The sequence below is a fragment of the Talpa europaea genome (genome assembly GCF_964194135.1).
Source record: "Talpa europaea genome assembly, chromosome: 13".
Taxonomy (NCBI): Eukaryota; Metazoa; Chordata; class Mammalia; order Eulipotyphla; family Talpidae; genus Talpa; species Talpa europaea.
The window spans coordinates 58698202-58724025 of NC_140080.1; the positions used below are offsets into that span (position 1 = coordinate 58698202).

At 39.9% G+C, this 25824-nt stretch overlaps 1 protein-coding gene across 1 annotated transcript; it reads right to left on the reverse strand.

Moving 5' to 3' along the window:
* Positions 1 to 1512: 1512 nt before the first annotated feature.
* CLUL1 (clusterin like 1) lies at positions 1513 to 25540 on the reverse strand (the record flags this gene model as incomplete). Its single annotated transcript, XM_084252681.1, has 7 exons — positions 25426 to 25540; positions 24153 to 24301; positions 18657 to 18824; positions 16183 to 16619; positions 8511 to 8659; positions 3041 to 3255; positions 1513 to 1524 (listed from the first exon to the last, which is right to left on the reverse strand). The coding sequence occupies exons 1-7, from the start codon at positions 25529 to 25531 to the stop codon at positions 1513 to 1515; spliced, it is 1236 nt and encodes a 411-aa protein (XP_084108807.1). The 5' UTR covers positions 25532 to 25540.
* Between the last annotated feature and the right edge of the window lie 284 nt (positions 25541 to 25824).

The window sequence follows — 25824 nt, forward strand, 5'->3', positions numbered from 1 at the left end:
TGCGGATTGCTTCAAAGTGCTGTGCTTAACCCTTTGCACCACCAGGGAGGCCCTCCTTTTTGTTTTTAATGCAGATTTTAAACTCTTTGTTTTGATCATTACATATATAGATTTATGTACCTAGCTTTGTTTTTGATCAAATATCCTAACAGGAAGTAGTATAATGTGATAATTAAGAATCAGAACTGAGTTAACATACTGACTCTGTCCCTAACTGACTTGAGTAATTCCTTTAATCTTGCACCCTAAACCTCAGGTAGCACATGGAACATATGGCTTTGAGCCTTTGGCACAGAAAACAGAATGGGTAGCCACACTTCACTGTCTCAGTCTAAAAATAATTATTCAATTCTGTTCACATTGCATTGGGTAGAACTTGTTACATGGTGGCACTTAACTTCTGGAAAATGTGAGTGAGCCCCTGGAGTATTTGGTGAGCACTCCTCTGTGCCACAATATTAAAGTGATAAACCATAAATTTATAATTGATGGTTATATGTGCGAATTTTATAAGAACCATTCATCTGAAATACACATCAGTTCTTTTCTTAATGAATTCTCATGTCTATATACTTTAATAATTTGAATGAGACAGTACTGACATGCAATTTGATGTAACCTCAAGAGAATTATTTTGAAAATGATTCATATAAATTCCTTTAATGAAAAAAATTAAAGGAAAATATTAGGCAGCCAAATAAAAACTGGCAATTTCTTTATTCTAATTTATAAAGGAATGGCTAATATAACTTTCCCCCTTTTCCTTTTGGTGACTGTAACACACATAAAAACTGTATAAAGCATTTACATCTGCTTTAATAGATAATTATAAAGCTAACACCCACGTAACAACAACCCACTGAGAATAACTTTGTTCACCTGCTAGAATTTGTATATTTTTTAACACAAGCTTCCTTTTTAATATTTGCCATTTTATGGATTTTCATTTTCATTTCATAATGAAATAAGAGTTGGTTTGGAAAAAGTGACATTATGGGGAGGTTAGCCAAGTGGTTAAGTCCACTGATTCTGGAGAAACACTGCTTGAGTTTAAATTCTAGTTCTGCCACCTACTAGCTGTGTGACCTCAGACAAGATGTTTAACTTTTCTATGCCTCATCTGAAAATTTTGGAAATAATATTTGCCTTATGTAATCATTGAGGGTATTAAATGATCTTAAAACATGGTGCTCTCTTTTTATTATTGTTAGAAAAATGTATACTGGAAACCATTATTATATATGGAGGTTTTTATACAGAAGCACCTTTGTTATCAATATAAAGAATTTTATATAAATCTGCTCGTGTTACTCATAAATAATAAAATGGAAGCAAATTGAAGCACAGAATGGAAAATATCAAACAACAAAAACAAACGTTGATTGTACCTTTCTAAAGATTGAAAATGCTGCTAAAATGTTTCTTAAAATTTTATTCAAGATAATTTTTCCTCACTAAACTAAAAGTCTATATTAGTGTGGATGATCAAATACATTGAATTATTTTACCTGCTTAAGGTATGATCTAACAGAATAACAGAATCAGAGTCAGCAAAGGTTGGAGAACAACTTTCAAAATCTTTTGACTTCTGCACAGTTACAAATACATTTTATATTATGATTCAAAAACAAATGTACCTACGTGCATGTATACACATAAACATAAACACAAAGTGGGAATAGAAGTTCGACGACATATGCATGTGACTTATTAAGTGAAGCACACTCTATAGTAATTTTTGTTTGTTGTTTATTTGTTTTTTATTTTTTAATGAGCTGGTTGTGACTCTAACCTATTTCTCAAAGCAGCCATGGGCCAAAACTTTGTAGTTGGAAAGAGAGTGAAACACTAGGTTTGAATCTCCAGATGCAGAGTCTAAATCAAGATTTATTAAGAGTGCCTTCAGGGGGCCTCCCCGGTGGCGCGGCTCTTGAGCGCTGGGCTGCAAAGCTGCCCGCAGCCTCTGCAGCCCTGGTTCAATCCCCAGCTGCCGGCAAAGCTCCCACATGGCGCACAGACCTCTCCTGCCGCGCCCGCTGCTCCCCTCAGCAGTGTACTTCGTCATTCTGCCTGTTCTGCATCCTGCTCTGGCTCTGGTGAATTCTCTCACCCTCCCACACGTCTGACTGTACCCACTGCTTGTATAAATAAATAAATAAATCTTAAAAAAAAAATAGTGCCTTCAGGTGAAACTTTTCAGGGGCTGAGGAAAGCAAGATGAAGAAAAGAAAAAAGCTAAGAAAGGATGGGCGTCAGCTTGGTTTTCTTTAGAGATTTTCTTTTTTTGTTGTTATTAATTTGAAAGCTTACTGTAATGAATAACTTTCTTAAAATTGACGTACCACTGTTTATTTATGTGATTTGGTAGTATAGGAGCCCCCCCTCATGTCATCTTAGCACATGCGCCACCAAATCACCCATAGTCCTCCAGAGTTTCTTGTTTTCTGAAGATGGTGCACTGCATTTAATCAAGTGAGACTGAATACAATCACAACAGAAACATGAACATCCTTGCACAGGTTGTTTCAAATTCAGGTATAATTTCTAAGTGACTGAACAGTGTGGGTGCATGCAAACTCCTTATCTGTTTGTAGGGTAAGGAAAAATGTCAGGCTTTTCTGCCATCCTGCCATCAGGATAAATGATGGATCCTTGCAGTCCTGAATGCATGCCTGATGGCGGACACCGGGAGTAGGGTGTGGGCATAGGTAGATGGGATTCACCTCGGGTAAGACTGGGCTTTTAAGGGCGGCGTCACGGGGATGCCAGCAGAAGCCGAAACAGAAGCCGAGAGAGAAGCAAGAGCAGCAGAAGCAGAGAGAAGGCCGGAGAGCCCAGAGTGAAGACCTGCTGGGGGCTGGGAGGCCTGCCAGCCTACCGACCCCCCAGTGCCCCTGCCTGCCATGTACCTGGTAATCTAAATAAAAACCTGCAAAAGCCACTGAGAAATCTGACTCCTCCTTTACCCGGTCTGCTGGATCCTAGAAAACCTGCTCTGTGGTCTTCCTGACCTTACACTGTTCATGGGTCTCTCCATTACCTTTGCTGACTTGAAGATATTCTCCATTCCTGGACTCTGCTTTGCCAGTTCAGCTACCCACCCACACTGCTCTCTCCTCTTCTCCGTCAGGTATTTGGTGTCATCCAAGTGATGCTGGGTCATCTGGAGAATCTGGGCATATTGCTGATTGGATACACTGACCAATCTAAGGGCCTCGTCTTCCTTGATATGTAGTTCAGATAGGTCAGGACATTCTAACAAAAAAAAAAAAGTAACATGGTAAAGGAAAAGTTTTGTGAAATTTGGAGCTGGGTGCTATGGGTTTGTGTTCTACCCCTTATACTTTCTTTTTCCACCCTTTCCCCTTGAATAAGTTTTCAACTAGGGAAAATAGACATGAATGAAATAATGTTTTAAAGCGTCTCTTCACAGGGCTGCCACGAATTACAGATGTAGCAGATGTTTCTTTTTCTTCTTTCGTACTGTTTCTAAAGGTCTTCAAAGCTCTTGTTATTCTGATTCTCCTCATTCAGGATTCATGGGGGATTGTGCTTCCTTTCCAACTTAAAATCAAACACGGTCATCTTCAAAGTGACCTGTATCTCACTTCTGGAGGAAGGCTTTAAAAACCCTTAGGATTGGGACAATACTTCAAGAAGAAATAACACTCATTAACATATACTCACCAAACGAAGGAGCACCAAAATATATCAGACAACTGTTGTCCTCTCTGAAAACAGACATCAGAGAAAACACATACGTAGTGGGAGACTTCAACACACCACTATCAACAATGGATAGATCAACAAGACAAAAAATAAGTAAAGAAACCAAAGCTCTAAATAAGGACCTAGAGCAATTAGGCTTAACAGACATCTATAGAACACTAAACCCCAAAAAAACGGAGTACACATTTTTCTCAAGCGCACACGGATCATTCTCTAGGATCGATCACATACTGGGGCACAAGACAAACATCAACAGATACACCAAGATTGAAATCATATCAACCATCTTTTCTGACCATGAAGGCATCAAACTAGAAATAAACCATAAAAAGAAGGCAAGGAACTTTCCTACCTCATGGAGATTAAAAACCACACTACTGGAAGACCATTGGACTAATGAGGAGATCAAAGAAGAAATTAAAAAATTTTTTGAATTGAACGACAAGGAGGACACTAATATCCTAAATGTATGGGATGCAGCAAAAGCAGTAATAAGAGGAAAATATATAGCAATAGAAGCTCACATCAAGAAACAAGAAAGAACGCAAAGAAACAACCTAATCTCGAAGCTCAAAGATCTAGAAAAAGAACAACAAAAAAACCCCAAAACCAGTAGAAGAAAAGAAATAATAAAAACCAAAGCAGAAATAAATGAAATTGAAACTAAAAAAACAATCCAAAAGATCAATGAAACCAAGAGCTGGTTCTTTGAAAAAATCAATAAAATAGACAAACCCCTAGCCAGGCTCACAAAGGAAAAAAGGGAGAAAGCACAAATAAACAGGATCATCAATGAAAGAGGAGAAATCACAACGGACACAGCAGAAATCAAAAGAATAATCAGTAACTACTATGAACAGTTATATGGAAACAAGTTTAACAATCTAGAGGAGATGGACAAATTCCTACAACTCTACAATCACCCAAAGCTAGATAAAGAAGAAATAGAACACCTAAACAGACCAATTACAATTAGCGAAATTGAAATGGTAATCAAAAACCTCCCCAAAAACAAAAGCCCAGGACCTGATGGATTTACAAATGAATTCTACCAAACATTCAGAGACGAATTAGTGCCTATCCTTCACAAACTCTTCCAAAAAATTGAGAAGGAAGGGACAATACCAAACACGTTTTATGAAGCCAACATTACATAATACCAAAACCGAACAAGGACAACACAAAAAAGGAAAACTACAGGCCAATCTCCCTAATGAACACTGATGCAAAAATCCTCAATAAAATTTTAGCTATCAGAATCCAACAATGTATCCATAAGATAATTCACCACGACCAAGTTGGATTCATTCCAGGGGCACAAGGATGGTTTAACATCCGAAAATCAATCAACGTTATCCAACACATCAACAAAAAGAAATATAAAAACCATATGATAATATCAATAGATGCTGAGAAAGCTTTCGACAAAGTGCAACACCCATTCATGATAAAAGCCCTTGAAATTCTTGGGATACAAGGAACATACCTCAACATCATAAAGGCCATCTATGACAAGCCAACAGCCAGTATCATTCTCAATGGTGAAAAGCTGAAAGCAATTCCATTAAGATCTGGAACAAGACAAGGATGTCCACTCTCACCATTGCTTTTCAATATAATACTGGAAGTCCTAGCCAGGGCAATAAGACAAGAGAAAGACATCCAAGGAATCCAAATAGGAAAAGAAGAAGTCAAACTATCACTATTTGCAGACGATATGATATTATACATAGAGAACCCCAAAAACTCCACAGAAAAGCTAATTCAACTCATCAATCAGTTCAGTAAAGTGGCAGGATACAAAATCAACACGCAAAAGTCAGTAGCCTTCCTATACACAAACAATAAATCTGAAGAAGAAGAAATCAAAAAGACCATCCCTTTTGTTATTGAAACAAAAAAAATCAAATATTTGGGAATAAATCTAACAAAAGAGGTAAAGGACCTATACAAAGAAAACTATAAAACACTGTTAAAAGAAATAGAAGAAGACACAAAGAAATGGAGAGACATCCCCTGCTCATGGATTGGAAGAATAAACATTATTAAAATGGCCATCCTACCAAAAGCAATATACAGATTCAATGCTATTCCAATCAAAATTTCAATGTCATTCTTCAAAGAAATAGAACAATTATTGATGAAATTCATATGGAATCACCAAAAACCCCGAATAGCCAAAGCTCTCCTGAAAAAAAAAGAAGGGAATGGAGGCATCAGACTCCCAGACTTCAAACTATACTACAAAGCCATAATCATCAAAACTGCATGGTATTGGAACAAGAACAGACATACAGACCAATGGAATCGAATAGAAAATCCAGAAATAAACCCACAGATTTATGGTCAAGTAATCTTTGACAAAGGAGCAAAGACTATGCATTGGAGCAAAGAAAGTTTGTTCAATAAATGGTGCTGGGAAAACTGGGTCGCTACATGCAAAAGAATGAAGCTTGACCACCACCTCACACCATACACAAAAATCAACTCAAAATGGATTAAAGAACTAGACATAAGACCTGAAACCATAAAATATATAGAAGGAAATATAGGCGAAACACTACGTGATTTGCACATCAAAGACATCTTTACAGACACATCACCCAAAGCAGTGATAGTGAAGGCAAAGATAAACAGCTGGGACTACATCAAATTAAAGAGCTTTTGCACAGCAAAAGAGACAATAACAAAAACAAAGAGAAACCCCACCAACTGGGAGAACATTTTTGCACCCAACACTAATGATAAAGGACTGATCACAAAAATCTGCAAAGAGCTGATGAGACTCAACAACAACAAAGAAAATAATCCAGTCAAAAAATGGGCAGAAGAGCTTAAAAGAAACTTCTCTGAAGAGGAAATGCAAATGGCCAACAGGCATATGAAAAAATGTTCAACATCACTTGTCATCAGGGAAATGCAAATCAAAACTACCATGAGATTCCATCTTACACCAGTGAGAATGGCACATATTAAAAAAACTAGCAACAACAAATGTTGGCGAGGGTGTGGAGAAAAAGGAACTCTTCTGCACTGTTGGTGGGAGTGCAAACTGGTCCAACCACTGTGGAAAGCTGTATGGAGATTTCTGGACCTAATAAACATAGAGCTTCCATATGATCCAGCAATTCCACTCCTAGGTATTTACCCAAAGGACACAGAAACATCCATTCCAAAGAACACCTGCACCCCTATGTTTATAGCAGCACTGTTTACAATAGCTAAGCTTTGGAAACAACCCAAATGCCCAAAAATAGATGACTGGATCAAGAAGATGTGGTACATATATACCATGGAATATTACTCAGCATTCAAAAAAGATAAACACATGCAATTTGCAGCAACATGGATGGCGCTGGAAGGGATCATGCTCAGTGAAATAAGCCAAAAAGAAAAAGAAAAATACCGGATGGTCTCACTCATAGCAGGAATCTAGAAAACTTAAATAAGGGACCAGGAAAATGAATAACTATAAGAAAGTGAAAATCAAAATCAACAAAAAACTATGAACCAGAGACACTTTTAGGGGGGCGGGGGTGGGAGGGGAGGGATTGGGGTCAGAATGGGGGGGCTGCAATTGTATGGGGAATATAACAATAAAATTTATTAAAAAAAAAAAACCCTTAGGATTTATCATGATTTCTCCCCCCCTGACAATGGGACTGGTTTCACTCCATATGGTGGAAGCTTTGTCTAAATGAAGAGCTATGTAGCAGAGCTGTCACTCAGCTGTAACTGAGACATAGTAGAATGAAAAATAAAGCTTTGTGCTCACAAACCACTAGATTCTGCAGCTCTTTGTTGCTACACAACAAGCCATGTGAACTGAAACAGGGTTATTGGAACTTGTATAGCATTTTTTTTTAAAAAAAGATATACTTATTTATGCATACAAGAACTGGAGTATAGGCCAGAGGTGGGGCGGAGGGGGGGGTGAGAGGATTTACCAGAGACAGAGTGGGGAACAGAAAAGGCAGATTGACTGAAATATACAGCTGATGGGAGCAGCAGGTGAGACAGGAGAGGTCTGCTGCGCTGTGTGGGTAGCTCCCTGGCTGGGGATGGAACTCATGCTGTAGTGGCTGTGGATAGCCTCATAGATTGCATCTTAACCCCTTGCGCTACCAGGAAGGCCCAGAACTTGTATAGCTTTGCTGATAATTACTCAGCCATGAAAAAGAAGCAAATCTTGCCATTTGTGGCAACATGGGTATACCTTGAAGAAATTGTACTAAGAATCAGAGAGAGAAAGACAAATACCACATAATCTCATTTATATGTAGAATCTGAAAACAAAACAAACAACAAGCTCAGAGATATAGAAAACGCACTGGCGGTTGCTAGAAGTGGGGATAAGTGAAGTGAGTGAAGGGGTTATAAGATAAATAAGCCCAGGGGATATAACACACAGCATTATGACTATAGTTAATAATACTCCTTCATATTTGAAAGTTGCTAAGTGAATAGATATTTAAAGTTGTCATAAGAAAAAACCTGGTAGCTTATATATAATGGACATTGACTGGACTTACGTTGGTAACCATTTCACAACATCCACAAATATTGAATAATTATGCCGTACATCTGAAACAAATATAGTGCCATATGCCAATTAAAAACAATAAAAAAGTTTATAAATCTGCACTGATTACCCCCAAATGGACAAGAGCACGCAAAGGAGGGCTTAAAGGAAAGCAAACGAATCCACAATTCTTATAAAAGTGAGATTTTTGAATCTTTGACCACAGTGCTATTGAAACCCTGAGAAAATAATTATTTACCTTCCTGTAGGTAATCCTGACATTTTTGGCATCTTGCATGAAATTGGAAACATTCCGACAAATTCTGGTGAATTTCTTCACACAGTTCTCTGTCCTGTACTGGTGGTATTGTTAGGGGGAAAGGATGTCCTGAGTTAATCCCATACAGGCTTTGTGGACCCCACCCCCACTCCAGACTAAAGCCATCAAGACATTGGGAAAGACAAATCCCATCACCACCAAGGGAGGGTGGCTGGGACCTGAGGGTGGAGTTGGGCAGCCAGGTTGGTTATAAAAACCAAACATGTGGGCCTTGGGCTCTCTCTGGCTTGCGATCGCTCGCCTCCTGGCTTCACCGCTCCTGGCTGGCGGCCAACTCTGAGAGCACCATTTTGGGATTCCTGATCGGCGGATCGGGTAGGACTCATTTAAAACTTTGTCTCCCACTTTTCTCCCAGAGCTGTACATTTCCTCATTTCCCCTTCCCTTGTCAATAAACCTTTTATTAACCTTTCACGTGTGCCTGCAGTAGAGCATTGATAAGTCCTTTTAAGCGCGCGGGTGAGGACCCACAGTCAGGCACCCCGTTTTGTATCGGGGTTGCTCTACAACAGTATCTCTGAAGGCAGGCTTGGGTGGTTGGAGTCTACAGGTAACACAGCATTTACACATCAGTGTCATTAGAGCCTGCACTTTAGAGTGGATACAATATTTTTTTTTTTTTTACCAGTGCATTCAAAATCTCCTTCCTGTGTTCAATAGGAGTGCATGTTGATGCAACTATTTGCTAGGACAATTCGACATCTAATAAATATTACATAGGTCCTTCATCTAGCCCTCTTATTACTATTATTAACCATCATTATTAGTATAAATTAATGCATATAATTTTATTCTCTGGAAGGAATCATGAGAAGTCTCTAATAGTAACTATCTTTTGGAAGAAAGACTGACATAGAGACTTGATGGAGATAGGAAAGGGAAGCTTCATTTATTTTGGTCTTTGTATGTTTGAATTATTTTAGTGTGTCTCATTTTGTCATTATTATCTCCAATGTCAAGGCGGTTAACTAAATAAGGGATCATAAATTGCTTTTTTCTTTGGACTTCTCTCTATCAAAAAATTTCTAATATTTTAATTTTAAAAAGCGATAATTGGGAAGTACAGTGGAATTCTAAAGATAGTGGAAACATCTGTTTCTTAAATTGGGTGGTAGCTATTTACTTTATTGCTGTTCTTTTGGCATTTCATTAAACATATGTTATGAACAGTCATTAAGGATTTAGCTAATGACTTTAGCTGGTTAGACAGCAAAAATAGATCAACTTTAAAAAAAAATTAATATATTTGTGCATACAACAGCTGGGGTATAGTCCGAAAAGGGGAGAAGAGTCACCAGAGACAGTGGGGAGACAGGCAGATTGACTGAAATACACTGCTGAGGGGAGCAGCAGGCCAGACAGGAGAGGTCTGCTGTGCCATGTGGGTAACTCCCTGGCCAGGGATCGAACTCATGTTGCAGTGGCTGCCAATAACTTCACAGTGCCGAGACTTAACCCCTTGTGCCACCAGGGAGGCCCAAAAATAGATCAACTTTTGATAAACCATTCTAGAATGGTGTAACAACTGTGTAACAAATGTGTAACAACTGCTGCGGCTTTACCACGAGTTCTTGTCTCCCGAAACCGTAGAAAGGAATTCACAGACTTTTTGGAGTAAGTAAGCAGAGAGAGACAAATTTTGTCTTTGAAAGAAGAGTTTTATTTAGGAAGAAAAGAGACAAAGAAGAAAGACTCCCAGGTATAAGGTACCTGGGAGGGGCCGAGATGAGCTGGTACGGGATATTACTTTAGGAATATATACTTTCTCTCTCTCATTATGATAAAATTTCAGTCTCTCTTCCTGATTGGCTAACTCCCAGAGGGTATTAAGTGGGGGAGTTCACATTCCTTATCTAACAGTTTTTTCTTTCCCCATTTGTTATGCTTATCGCTTTATCTTTATGGTCTAGTCCTCCAGGTGAGCATCTCTACACTTTATCTTATCACCTGAAGAAAACCAGGACCATCCTTAACAATATTGTCCTGGTCCTAGGATGTTTGTTTTTCCCAGTGGAATTGGTTACATTCCCTTGGTTGTCCTTATCTTTGAAGCCTCCCTAAATTCTTCAGAGGTCCCTCCTGCACTGTCCCTAAAACTGCCTAATAACCCTAGCTTGCCCTGTGTCTCAAAAGGATAATGTAAAAAGAATTTTATCCAAGAGAAAAATGACAGTTCACAATTAAGTATTTTACATTAGGAAAAATTTATTATTAACTTATAACTGATGATATTCTGATATATATTAAATCCTCAACATTTAAAAATGAAACATTTCATTTTGGGATAAATTGTGAAGTCCATTGTTTAAAAACCTATGATCACCCCGTTCAGAATTCAGCTGTAGAATTTGTGTCTGTTTTCCTGTTTACTGTTTACTTATTTATCTTCCTCATTAGACTTTGAGTCCCTTGAGGGATGGACTTGGTCTTATCACTGTAATTTTTTTAGTCTTATCACTTTAATCTTGCCATTGCTTCTGTTCCTTCTATCACTTCACTTACTGATAATATAAATGTCAACCAATTTATTTTCCTTTCATTAGACTAAACTCCTGAAAGTTAGAGATTGTGTCATAATCATCATCTTTATTCCCAGCAGCTGCATGAATGCCTAGTCTATAGATTAGGGATAGTAAACTGCCTAATCACTTGGAAAATTACATCACATGGAATTGGTCCACGTGACACCAACTCCCCAGTAGCCCACTACCTCCCATTAGTCACACCATGTTAGAGCCTCGGGATGCTCCTAGGCTGCTACTTCAGACACCAGTGCTGATCTGAATCATCTACTCTCTCGCTGTGCCTGTTTACCTTTGTAGGGTAAGTAAAGTATCAGACTTTTCTGCCCTCCCACCATTAAGATTATTGATGGAACCTTGTGGTCCTGAATGCATGCCTGATGGCAGACACCTGGAGTAGGGTGTGGGCCTATGTAGGGGGACACACCTTGCCTAAGACTGGGCTTATAAGGGCAGTGTCATGCAGATGCCAGCAGAGCGAAGGAGCAAAAGAGAACAGAATGGCAGAAGAGAGCAGAGCAGAACCACTAGAAAGAGCGAAAGGAGCAGAGAAGCAGAGGCCACGAAAGAACGCCGGAGGGCCCAGGAAAAGTGAAGACTTGCCGGGGGCTGGGAAACCTGCCAGCCTCTCCTCTCTCCCCCCGCCCCACACCCCGCATGCTGTGTACCCGGTAAAATTCCAGTAAAAGTCTGCAAAAACCACCAAGGGCTCCTAGGACTCCTCCTTACCCCGTCTGCTCGGGTCACAGAAAACTGCTCTGTGCCCATCCTGCCGCTACAACCTTCATGGGAAAATTAAAGTCAGTAAACACTCTCTAAGGTAAATTAGAATCCAGATCTCCGGGGTCCCAGCACCAAGCTACTAAAACATCACACAGTTTTACTGAACGTGATCTCATCTATTCTTCCCAAGGACTTATAAGGCAAGTGGAGACCATTTTAAGAGCTTTATATTCTCTTTCAACAGACTGAGGAACTGAGGTCTAGAAAAACAAAGCAGGAAAGAAATTCTTCCATATGGAGACTAGGATGAAACCACTTTTAATAAAATAAAAAATGTTGAATAAGATATTTCAGGTTTTATTATCACCTCTCTTTAATGGTGCTTATTATTCAGTTTTAGCTATTTTTCTAAGTTTGGCTTTTAGGACGAACTTGACAAAATCCATTCAGGAACATGGTAACAGTATTATTTATTCAGTCACTGTTGAACAGTGTGATTGACAAGAAGTATATATTAGTTTATTGCTACCATAACCAATCACCTCAAATTTAGGGGCTTGGAATAACACAGAATATCTTCTAGTTTTGTAGGTCAGAAGACTAAAATGACTCTTATTGGGCTAAAATGAAGGTGCTAGCAGGTGTTGTGCCAGCAAGACATAGGACAGATTCTCTTATCGATTCAGGCAGACTGGCAAAGGAGAGTTCTGGAGCCCTCAGTGGCTCTTTCAGGCTCTAATGCTCTTTCTACACCATTTGTTGTGGGACACCCCCGCAGGCTGAAAAGGCAGGGCCTCCCAGTCCCTGGCAAATCTTTACTCCTTGCTCTCTTTATGGTGTTGTCTCATGGTCCTGCCTCTCCGTAGTCACTCCTCCTCTTGTAGCTATTTTCCTGTCCAAGTGATGCCACCCTTATAGCCTCAGCCTCCAGGCGCAGGTGTGCCCACTCACACATGCCCACACCATCAGGCATGCATAACCTGAGCCCATGCTCCCAAGCGCCTTCTACATTCACGTAGTCAAGGCCACAGGTGATAGCCACAGAGGCCAGTGGCGTAAAAGCCTGACCAATCATCATCTGTCCTACAGCAGGGCTGTATTTTCTGGAGACTCTAGAGGAAAATCCATTTCCAGTTCTAGTGGCCACTTATATTCCTTAGCTCATGACCTTCTTCCTCTAGCTTCAAGTTAGCAAATGTGGGGCCAAATATTTCTCAGACTGCCATCTTTATGATTCTTTACTGCTTCCTTCTTCCATCTTTAAGAACCCTTGTGATTACACTGGAGTCAATCAGGTAATTCAGAATAAGTTTCCTATTTTAAGTTCAGCTAAATAGCAACCTCAATTCTACTTCTAACCTTAATTTCCTTTTGCTCTGCAACATACATATTCGCAGGTTCCAGGGACTGGGGTATGGTATCTTTGGGCAGTTGTTGATATTATTCTGCCTACCACGAGGACACACACCATCTGTCCAGAAAAGTGATGGAAACCACCTGCAAATACACTACAGCCCCTGTGTGACTGTTCTTGATAAATAGTCCGCATGTGCTCATCTGGGAAGAGCGTGTCTCCTTTGTTCATCTTATTGTGGACCATCTTGTTAGAATGGGGATGCAGGAGGAAGAAGAGAATAAGGGAATAACACAGGCTTTTTTGTTTACTGTTTCATTTTTGTTTTTTAACTTTCACATTTATGGGAGACCCTGGACATGCAGCATCTGGGAGAGGGAGTGAGCTGGAGAGGGGCCCATGAGCCCACTCAGAGCAGGGGCCGTGCCTGGTGCCTGTGGGTGAGGGGGAACCTGAAATTCACATTCTTCCTCGATGGGGTGGGAGGGAGTAGCAGTGGTTGGAAGATTGTTTAGATATCAGTGTGTCTGAATCACCACTACTTCTGTGCACAATTAAATATAGCAACCTATGTGGAAGGTTGCTACACAACATGAAACAGGGTAAGTGGCGGGAGGGAGGAGGAGCTCTTATTTTTTTTTTTATGAACATATTCCCAAACTATTGATATCTGTTTAAAGGATCAGATAAAAATTATTCCATATCATTCCAGCATTGATCTAAGTTACTATCCTGATGCTTTTCCTAATACTTCATGAATTTGGAACCTCAGAATGGAATAGCAGACCAAAACCCTGACTTACAAGATAAGTCTACAAATCCTGAAATAGACCCAGCAACAATTCCAATAATGAAGGCTGCTCTCCACCCATGGAACAATGGGACAGGAAGGATATAAAGCATTATTTCCTGGTTTCAGTTTCTATGTGTGAAGCAAGCCCCTCCCATACAAGGGCCAGTTATGCAATGTTGTGATAATGTTGAGAATTAGATTCAAATGTTGCCAGCTACAGCTGATAAATATTGGAAAATCATCAGCCAGATGTAGCACATTTTTCCTTTACATACAAAAGGCTGTAATTGTGAGTTTGAAGATAAGAACACACCCATGAAACCATGACCATAATCTACTCCATAAACTTATTTATCACCTCCAAAAGGGTCCTTCTGTCTTATTCTAATTCTTCTTTTTCATAACAAGAATGCTTAACATAAGATACACCTCTTAAATTTTAAAGTATATAATATAGTATTGTAACTGCAGGTTCTATGTTGGACAGGTGACCCCTAGCACTTATTTATCTTGCACAACAGAAACTTATTTTTCACTACATGCCCTTTATTAGCAAGTTGATAAAAAAAAAATAGAAAGAAAGAAAGAGCAACCCAGCCAGAGTCAGAACGGAGTTGATCAAGACTGTCAGCCAGGATGCTGAGACCTTGGCCAGAGAGTAATGGATTAGGGCTTCCCAGTGGATGCCTGGAGCACTGTGTTCCCCTGTGCGGGAGGATATGCATGTCCATATTACACACAGCTTATACTGACAGCAGAACGAGTGGTTCCCTGGCAGGAACAGGGGATGAAGAAGGGAGTTTGTCTCCAGAGCTTGAAGAAATAGCTAAGAAAAATCTCTGGAAGCCTAGGGACAAAGCAGAAGCACAGAAGCTGATATTCTCCTTGGGCTGCAGAGGCCAAGTCCACATAACTGAAATTTTGTACCCATGGACAAGGCCTCACCATTTTCTACTCTTCAGCCACTGGTGCCTACCAGTCCACTCTTTGCTGCTATAACTTGACTACTATAGAGTCTTCCTATAAGTGGCATCATGTAGTATTTGTCCTTGAGTGTCTAGCTTATTTCACTTAGCAAAAAAGCTTCCAGGCTCATCCATGCTGTCATAAATGGAAAGATTTTAGGAGTCCACTTCAGTTTTCATGTCAACGGAGAGCATGGTATAGTGGTCCAGAAGAGAGAAACCCAGAGAAACCCAGATTCTACACTTGGCCCATATCTCCCACTATAACGACTCTGTGTCCCAACCCATAGAAGCCCAAAGAAGGTGTATCTCCTGCTTTAAAACATAAAGCAGCAATATTTTTCCAATATGAGTTATCATGGGTCACAAGTGAGAATAGTAGAAAGCAATTCTATTCCTTTGTGGAAATTTCTGTTTTTATTTTCTATTCTATTTTGGGTTGGACTATGAAAATTTCCTATGGTTTTGTTCATAAATGTTATGATTTAAGAAATTGCAGCTGACACAGAGGGGCTGTGGAAGGCCTAAACGTGACCTGATTACATGTCACACTGGACTTCCCCAAAGGGAGCTGAGGAGCCTAGACTGACTTCAAAGAAACTCCACAATGTTCAAGCGGAATAGGATGGAGCATCTACATGAATTTTCATAAAGCAAACACTTTTCTCTATTTCTTACCCTACTAGTATTTTCTGTATCAGTTTTAAAGTTTTGCTTTAAAAGGAGAGAACAGGACCTCCCCGGTGGCCAGCAGTTGAGTGCTGGGTTGCGAAGCTGCCCGCAGCCTCTGCAGTGCCGGTTCGATCCCTGGCTGCTCCCCGGCTACTGGAGGAGGGTCCCACATGGTGCGCAGACCTCTCCTGCCGCCTGCTGCTCCCCTCAGCAGTGTACCTCGGTCCTTCTGCCTGTTCTGCTCCCCACTCTGGCTCTGGTGAATTCTCTCACCCTCCCACGCGTCTGACTGTACCCAGTGCTTGTATAAACAAACAAATAAATAAATAAATCTTAAAACAATAAATAAATAAAAGGAGAGAACAGCCCCTCAGAACTCTTGGCAGTGATGGAAGATGAATAGTATTTTGCAGATTTCAAACCTTCTTTTAAGATCTGAAACTTTGATTATCCTTATAGATCACTCTCAGATACGTTGTATGGTGACTTAATCTACCATTTCCAAAGCTAAATAGAACTTGACTTTAGTATAGACATCTAAGCAAAAATAATCTTTTATTACTTGCCTTTGTCTTGTTTTGGTAAATCTTCTATTGCATGCAGCATCTCAGTAATTGTTTCACTGACACTTGGATAAATAGAGACACTGAAATTACAAAACAGCTGGAAGAAGTTGGGAATGTCCCAACTTTGCGCATGATTTGCTTTTTTCATTGGCTCTTTGGATAAAGCAGGGAAAAAGTGAGGCTCAATTAAGTGTGTATCAGACATGAAGTATGACTGAAAAGCCTGGTCAAAGTCTTGTTGCGTCTGTTTGAAGACATTACAACTCTTCTTAAAGAGAATTCTCATATCCACCGCCAGTTGGTTGAACACATTCTCTATTTGGGTCAGTTGTACATCTTCCTCAGTGGAATTTTCACTGTCAGGGAGATCTTTTTCATCATCTTCTTGGAAAGAACATAGAAATTGATATATCGTCCCAAAAAACTGTTCAACCTGTGGGTTCAGGGATGAAATGGAATAAGAATTTATTTTCTTTTTTGGGCTATTATTATAAACTTTATTTTTTTAAAGATTTATTTATGCATACAAGAACTGGGGTACAGGCCAGAGGTATGGGGGGGTGAGAGGATTCACCAGAGACAGAGTGGGGAACAGAGCAGGCAGACTGACTGAAGTACACTGCTGAGAGAGCAGCAGGCGAGTCAGGAGAGATCTATTGCGCCGTGTGGGTAGCTACCTGGCTGGGGAACGAACTCATGCTGCAGAGGCTGCGGATAGCTTCATAGGCTGCGGCTTAACCCTTTGCGCCACCAGGGAGGCCCTATTATTATAAACTTTAAGTTAATTCACAATAGCCATTCTGAATTGAGAACAATGATGAGCAAGCTTGGGAATGGCAATTCACTTTATGATAATTTATTAATGCTCTTTTATATAACTTTGATTGTGGAAGTAGGATCTGAAATTTCTCCTGGTTTGAGTTTGTCAACCACAAGCCTAAAGAGGCTACATTTTCAGTACTGTTGAAAAGCCACAGCTGATGTACTGGCTGGAATGGTTGGTATTCCATGATCTAAAAGGTAGAGAGAGCCCCAAAACTGTAGAGAAGGTTCTTGACTTTCATCTCTGTCTTAATTCTTTTTCTTTTTCCCTCAATGGCATTTCATTAGTGTCTTTATGCTTCCCTCTTTCTCATCTCATAAATAAGCCCACAGAAAGTAAAAGATCAGTACATCCACTCTGAACTATAGATGCCTGATATAGCTAAATGGCTACTTAGAGATGGTTACATGTCAGCAGCAATCAAATCTGTCCTTGCTGTAGTCAGAGGAAAGTAGCTTAGTTATAGAATTTCCCACTGTGTGGAAGATTTCCAACAGTTTCACCATGCTCTGTTTTATCTAAACCCTTAAGTTTATGCCAGGACAAACTTGACCTTATATGAGTGATATATCTGTGTTGAATGTTATAGAAGATATTAATTATTCGTTTACCTGAATTCATTCATCCACAAAAATACAACTTTAAGCCCCAAGAAATTTTCATAAGCTCACACAACTGGCATAGATAGAAATCTCCTGATTTCTCAAATCTCCTTCTAGTCATTGCTCATTGTGGATATTAAACAGTGACAGTGACTATAAAAACAGAGCAGATGCAATTAACAGTGGAGGCAAATTAACTTGGCATATGAATTATCCTAGGGGTTGCTCACGCTATAATTGGGCAAGGCACTGCCAAGCTAGGAGCACACTCTAATTACTGCATGCTCCAATACGGAGAGGAAAATTTTACTCCATTTCATGTTCAGCTCACATCTCAAAGGGGAAGGGGAAGTCAGGCCAATAGAATAGGGTCTTTTATGGGGCAGAGCTGCTCTTATTTAGGTCACCACCCTCTATGATTCCCTCTGCCCAGATGATAGCCAAATGAGAAAAAAATGATAGCACAGTAGTCCTCTGGAACAGGCATGGATAGGGCTGAAGGGGGCACGCGCGCGCGCGCGTGTGTGTGTGTGTGTGTGTGTGTGTGTGTGTTAGCATCCCTGTGCATGCAGCCATACAGGGCAAGCTCCCAAAAGGAGAGGTTTGGGAGGCAGAGAATGTCTTCAAATATTTGACCTTCAGGAAAATATTACAGCAGATTGAAATCAGAGACTAAATACTATTATTCAGAATGCAGACATTTATTAGATACCTACAATGAAGACAAGATATGGTCTCTGCCCTTAAAGGGCTCACACACCAGTGAGAATATATTCACAAAAAAGCAAATACAAGGCAGAAAGAATCAGGGTTTTCTAAAGGAGATACATGGAGTGTCAGTAAAGGGAGGGATAAACACTAAGTGACTGCTCTAACTTATAAATAATAAGGTGATCATATATAAGCCTGAATGTTAGATTGCAGAAGCCCAACATCAGGTCAGGCATCTCTAGTTTAAATAGTAATATAAGTTGTCTTTTTCCTTCAGTAAGCTGAAATAGGTACCTTAAGGACTCTGAGATCTTGGGCTCTATTTTTCCCTTACCATATTTTTCATAGATGACCAGGTAGGTTGGCAGGTTAGATAAAATCTCATGCAGTTACTTTCCAGGCAAGACTTGCATTCATCCCAGGAATCTGTCAAAGACATCTGGCATAACCTTTCTTCCTCTTTCAGATGTCCTTGAACTTCATTCATGAGCTTTAGAGCCTTCTAATTAAAAAAATAGAAACAAACATCCTATTTCATTACTTCCTACTTCATTACTATGTGTACTTTGTTTGATTTTACCCTTTTAAAGATGTGCATATGCCAGACCAGTTCTTCATTCCTTCATCAGGCCGCTATTAGATGGCAGATCTACCCCAAAGCTTTCTGTTTGACTAAGAGCACTGATTGATCCCTACTGTGCAAATTTTGCCCATCTATTCATTCGTTCACTCATTCATTCATTTAACAAGTGTTTATTGAGTACATGCTGTGAGTGCTTGCCAGGCATTACACTAAGGGGGGTGAGCCAATAATGGGGGTAAACCAATGGTTGCTACTCCAGGCAGCAAGCCCACCTCAGCCACCACACTGTCATGAACCTCTCATTGCTGACTGGCAAGTGTAGAATAAAAATGGAACCCAGAACTTTTCTGAAACAAGTTTAGAAACTGTCTTATCAGCTAGTCCTTGGAGGATATGGACAGAGGTTTTTGAGGTTTATACAGTGGGCACATTTATTTCTCTTATTTATGCTGCTTTTATGTTTACTCTTAAACATTGCAAGAAAGCACAATTCTCATACATCAAATAAAATCTGTTTTAACCTGTTCTAATTGCAGAGATGCTATATTTTGATGTCTTCCCTTTTTTTTTTTTTTTTTTAAAGATTTATTTATTTATTTATACAAGCACTGGGTACAGTCAGAAGGGCAGGTGGGTGAGAGAATTCACCAGAGCCAGAGCGGGGAACAGAACAGGCAGACTGACCAAATACACTGCTGAGGGGAGCAGCGAGCGGCAGGAGAGGTCTGCACGCCATGTGGGACCCTCCTCCGGTGGCAGGGGAGCAGCCAGGGATTGAACCGTTGCTGCAGAGGCTGCGGGAAGCTTCGCAATCCAGTGATCAACTGCTGCGCCACTGGGGAGGCCCCGATGTCTTCCCTTTTCTTGTCAATATTCTGAGTAATGTGCCTCGTGCTGCCTTACTGTTCTTGGCCAGATCCCATTCTGGGTGGTAAGGGACCCAGGAGAAGTTACACATGTGCTTGAGACCCTCTGCCCTGCCCTGGGAGCTCCCCAGGCCAGCACTCTGGGATTGGCTCCTGGCCTCCCATCCTCTGCAGACTGGTCGCACGCAAGCCTGACATGTAGTTCAGGGGACTTAAGGCAGTGATGAACCTGCCCAGAAGTAGACAGAGCTAATAGCATGCCCCTGAGGGGAAAATTAGTGTCTGTGCTTAAAACCAACTTACTGTGAATCTTTACCTAAGAGAAAAGAAAAGGGAGCCACCCTTTCCTGACATATTAAGTCCAAGGAACCCCCTGGGAATTAAAAATCACCTTTGTCTCCTTTGAGGGGCTTGGATTTTTTTTAGCTGCTCTCTCTCTTGGCAAAACCTCTGTGCTACCTAAGCTAGGTGGCATTCACTATACCTCACAGAAGAAAACTGCAGGACTCCAGGCTGCTAAGTGCATCTTGTGATCCAGACTGAATTTTCTTGTCTCTTCTGGCTTTGGAGTTTTACATCTTCTCAAAAAAGGTAGTCTTACAATGGCAGCAAAAAAACCCTCCAGATTTTCTTAATCAGCCCATTTAAAATATTCTGCTTATTGTCATTATAAGCCAAAATCCAGTAGTTCCAAACTACATTCACTGGGAGTTTACCTCTTAAGGTTATGTTTTTGGCAGAACATAACAAAAGCCTCTTAATAAATCGAAATCCCAATTTGGGAGGTGAAATGTAACAGATGAAGTAGATCTTTGGCTTAGGAATGCCCTGTCGCTCCTTCGGCTTCTCCTGAATGCCCCACAAACCAACAGAGTCTATATTTAAAACTCTATTCCTGTGGTTTACAGCTTATCAAAATTCCATATAAACCTGGAGTGGGATGTTAAATCCTCCCCAAATTAACCCACTCTAGGGTTTCCCACTTTAATAAGTTTCAGATGTTTTCACTAAGTTTCAGGGTCTATCACATAAGTAAGAGGGGCTGGGGTGGGGACCATAATGACTTGGGGCCCACAGAAAGAAATGCTATGTTCTGCTGGAAGTTGGGGCACCGATCCCTTGTTTGCCAATACTTGATTTGGCTATGGTATCCTTTATTCTATGTTTAAAGTCATTTTAGGGAGGGAAACTCAGGGTTAAATAGGTTTTTCTTTTTAATACTAACTTGTTAATTGAGTACCCAAATCTTAAGAGTATAATTCAATGAATTTTTATGAATAAGCTGGTTTTTCAGAAAAAGTTAAAAGTCCTAGACTGAAACCAACACTTACTTAATCCACCCCTAACTGGAACATTCCTTTTCATCCTGTATATCCTTGACTTGCCAGGAAACCCAGCAAAGGAGAAAAAAGAAAGTCACCAGGTCCCACAGGCACAGAGTTAGCTGTTTGTTTTTTTTAACCCCATTCATTCATTACAGTGTTGGATTGACATGTTAAGTGGCATCCTCAGTCTCCTTTGCTGGAAAAATGAAAGTAATGGTAATTTACCCAGATGTTGGCAGGATTACATGTGATAATGTGTTTTATGAAAGTTCTGTAAATGTTATTCAGTGTCATTATTCCCAGCTGGCCAGACTCACAAGCCCACTGGAGAAGAACCCAACTCTAGGGGCTTCCACATTTTCCTCGTGAGGAGCTATTTTTAATTTTCCCAAAATCTTTTGATTGCTACCCAAAGGGAGGGTTTGCAGTTACTGGTCACATGACTTCCTTCCATGACTCGTGGCAAAAGTGTGGCCACATCAACCAGTCTGGTGACACACTGATGTGCAGCTCTGGGGTTAGCCGGTCACACAGAACTGCTCCCACTGCTTAATGGATGCCCAGAGATCTCTGTGAAGAGAATTCTAGCAGCTACCTGGAATTCAATGACCCCCAACTTTATAGGTCTATAGGTATATGTATATATGGAGGGAGTATTAAAACAACGTTTGTATTTTCTCATTTAAAAATTGACTTCAGGGGGCCTCCCTTGTGGCGCAGCGGTTGAGCGCTGGGTTGTGAAGCTGCCCGCAGCCTCTGCGGCACCGGTTCGATCCCCGGCTGCTCCCCAGCCACCGTAGGAGGGTCCCACATGGCGCGCAGACCTCTCCTGCCGCCCGCTGCTCCCCTCAGCAGTGTACTTCGGTCCTTCTGCCTGCTCTGCTCCCCGCTCTGGCTGTGGTGAATTCTCTCACCCTCCCGTGCTTCTGATTGTACCCATTGCATGTATAAACAAACAAACAAACAAACAAATAAATAAAATAAAAATACATGCCTCTTTAAAAAAAAAAAATTGACTTCAGGGAGGAGAAATGGGCACTTGTTTAACAAATACAGAGTTTTAGTTTTACAATATGGAAAGAATTCTGGAGATTAGTTGTGCAATAATGGAAATGTATTCAACACTATTGAGCTGTACACATAAACATATTTAAGATGGTAAATTTTATATCATGTGGTTTATGCCACAACTAAAAAGTTTTTTAAAAAATGAAATTTAAGATTTATAAGTATTTTTCTCTTAATATTAAAATTTAAAATATTTTCCAAACTATGTTTGTTATGATTTTGATTTCCTAATGATTTAAGAATAAGTTGGAAAATAACTTTTAAAAGAAATTTGTTTTGAGTGTTTTGTTGTCAATGTAATTCCGCGATGAGCTATGGCATGTCGATAATTTTAAAGTGTATTGACCTGTATACTGTTTAACATGTAAACAATTTTAAATATCTTCCATTGACATTTGGATATAATGTGTGTGATTGGTAAATATGTAGTTTGAACTACAACTATTTTTTTTAAGATTTATTTATTTATACAAGAACTGGGATACAGACCAGAGACATGGGAGGGTGAGAGAATTCACCAGAGACAGAGCAGGGAGCAGAACAGGCAGATTTACTGAAATACACTGTGCAGGGGAGCAGCAGGTGAGACAGGATAGGTCTGCCGCTGCATGTGGGTATCTCCCTGACCCACAGGGAATGAAACCTGCACTGCAGAGGCTGCGGACAGCTTCACAGCACTGCGCTCAACCCGCTGCACCACCCGGGAGGCCCTGAACTACAACTATTAAGTGAAGATATTTGACCTTCAAAAATTGATTGGGCTGATACACTATTTCCTATGCCCTGGTGCGCTCTTGCAGTGCTGATGATAGGCCACTGCATGTAGGCAAGGGCTTGTGGAGGATCCAGAGGAGGGACCCTCCATATTCCAGAAACCATGGCAGTGGCTTCCTCTTTCTTTATTCTCTTGCATTTGATTGCAACAAACTGCTGCTTAAGAGGACTCAGGTAGAGCATGGAATTCATCATCTACTTTTAACTAACCCTCACTAAATGGGAGTCTTTAAAGATTTTTGAAAAAAAAATAACCTGGCATTAAAAAAATATTAATAATGTAAGCTCAGGTTGACAGGAAACACATGGTAGAACTGACAGTTTCATTATGAGCTCTTTACTGGCCACATGACAAAATGAAAAATGATCTTATCAGATCTGGCAAGTGGGCTAAAAAATTTCAAAATATCTAGACGATTATTTGAAACATGACATACATCCACTCTAGCTAATGATAATCCTCACTCTAAGTATATTTTGTGCCTTGTGATATTGATAGGTCATGTATCTAATTTATAAATAAGTTAATAAGTGTATACATAGGAGTTAATTTAATAAAGATTTTTGTTGGGCCTCCCCTGGTGGTGCAGCAGTTGACTGCTGGGCTACGAAGCTGCCCACAGCCTCTGCAGTGCCAGTTCGATCCCTGGCCACCGGCGAGGGTCCCACATGGCGGGACAGACCTCTCCTGCCCCGCCTGCTGCTCCCCTCAGCAGTATATTTTGTCAGTCTGCCCGTTCTGTTCCCCGCTCTGGCTCTGGTGAATTCTCTCACCCTCCCGCGCTTCTGACTATACCCAATGCTTGTATAAATAAATAAATAAATCTTTAAAAAAAAAAGATTTTTATTATAAAGATGGGAGATCAAAAAACTTTGGAGACCACTGATCTAGCCAAAACTCCCAATCACTTTGACTCAATAGCCTAACTAGAAAGAATAAGTCTAAAGCATTTTAAAAAAAGCAGCATTTCCCAAACAGATGAAGTCCCCAAATTTCTGGGTTTAGAGTTCTGCAAACCCTACTCTAAGAGCATATATTCTTTAAAAAAATTTAACACTTTTGCTATATTTTTCCACCAATAAGGGCTGCTGTCTAGATAATCTATTATTTGGGAAAACAAGTAACTCAACAATTACACTAACAAGTGCAATTTTATGGTCCAGATATGTTTTATGGTTCAGATAAGAGCAGATATTATTTTCAATTTCTGTACCTGCTTTTCTTCTTTGCATTTCTTCAGAGTTTTCATTAGATTGATATGCTTCTCCTCTCTTCTTTCCATTATGATTTTCATTTGCTTAATACCAATCAAAGCCTTCTTCAGTTCTTCATCTACATCTATCTTCCCAGCTTCTGGAAATCCTAAAAGATAGTTGTAATGTTTTTTTTTGCGAACTGGTCAGATTACAGTGTATGAAAATGTAATGAGTTCACCAATTTTTCATGTCCCTTAAATAGAGGCTTACTTGTTCTTTCACAGCACTAAACGCTGAAAGCAGATCATAATGAATTAGCTGTAGGCCCCCACATAGACCCCCCCACACACACACACACTGACAGTCCCTTCTGTTCCTCACTTCTGAGCTCCTAGACAAATCAGGTTCATTTAATCTCATTCTTGTCACTTTCCTCAGGGCCTGTTTTCATTTATTATATTATTTTCCTTGCTTTTAAGTCACAAGTGTGTTTATATTAGAGAAAAGTTCAAATTTTCTTCACAATTTATGTTAAATGCCCAACTGGGAACCTCCAACAACTTCCCTTTCTTTTAGCTTCAAGTATCTTCCCAGGGGTCATTGGGCCTAGAATGTCTCTCATATAATCCAAAATTTGTTAATAATTTACTAGTCATCTCTTCTATACTTTTCATAAACATTTAATGTCTCTACATTTTCATTTTTGTCATTCTTTCTTCACAAAAACCAATGTGACTCTCCAAGGAGCTAATTCTTGCCTTCATACTTAATTATAGATCCCAAATCAGATACATTTTAGCTAATGTATTTTTCTAAACATTAAATACCCAAAGTATATATCATAGAGCAAAGGTCACCAGTTAATGAGCACAAACCAATCAGACTCAATGTCATAACCCATTCTTTCACTATCCAAAGAATAACTACACAGATTACTTTAATTGTTTAAAATTTTCAAATGCTAGAAAAGAATTTCACTGTTCATTAAAACTGTGCTTAGATGATACCAAACATCTGGACGATACTAAGAAATGCAGCCCAAAAGTTGGCAAGTTCTATCTACATGATAACAAACATCTGGATATATGAACAGTCTCAGATACTCGATTGGAATTTTCTGTTTTTATCCAGATGTTTGGCGTCATGTCTATTTGGTTTAAGAGACTAGCGGGGCTCACCGTGAAACTAGAGGGTTGTAATAAATACAGTTATCTCTCAACTGTAAATCACTATGAAATGCCAGCAAGACATGCAAACAGGACATGGCACAGATAAAGAAACCAAACATACCCTTCAGGTTTCCATGGATAGCAGTTTTATCCTTCCGAGTAGGTGCACAGTGACAACCTTTCAACCATAGCAGATACACAATAAACACCAAGAGTGGCAGCTTCATGTTCCTGCTGTTACTGCAAAAGCAAAAATAAACCTGCATCAAATGCTTTCCATTAGGTTAGTTCTGTAGGCACCAATTGAAAACATATGGTAATCCAAAGCATTTTTCTGCCCATTTTTCTTTATGGCTTTAGACAATTTAAGCTAATTTGCTTGAGACATATGAAAACTTGGAATATAAGGTAAAAAGACAAAGCAAGTCCCTGTTTTGCTTACATTCTTTATGACAGTCAATAAGGTCATCATCTGAAGATCCTGAAATTTATTTTTTCATGTAATTTAATTATTTCTTTA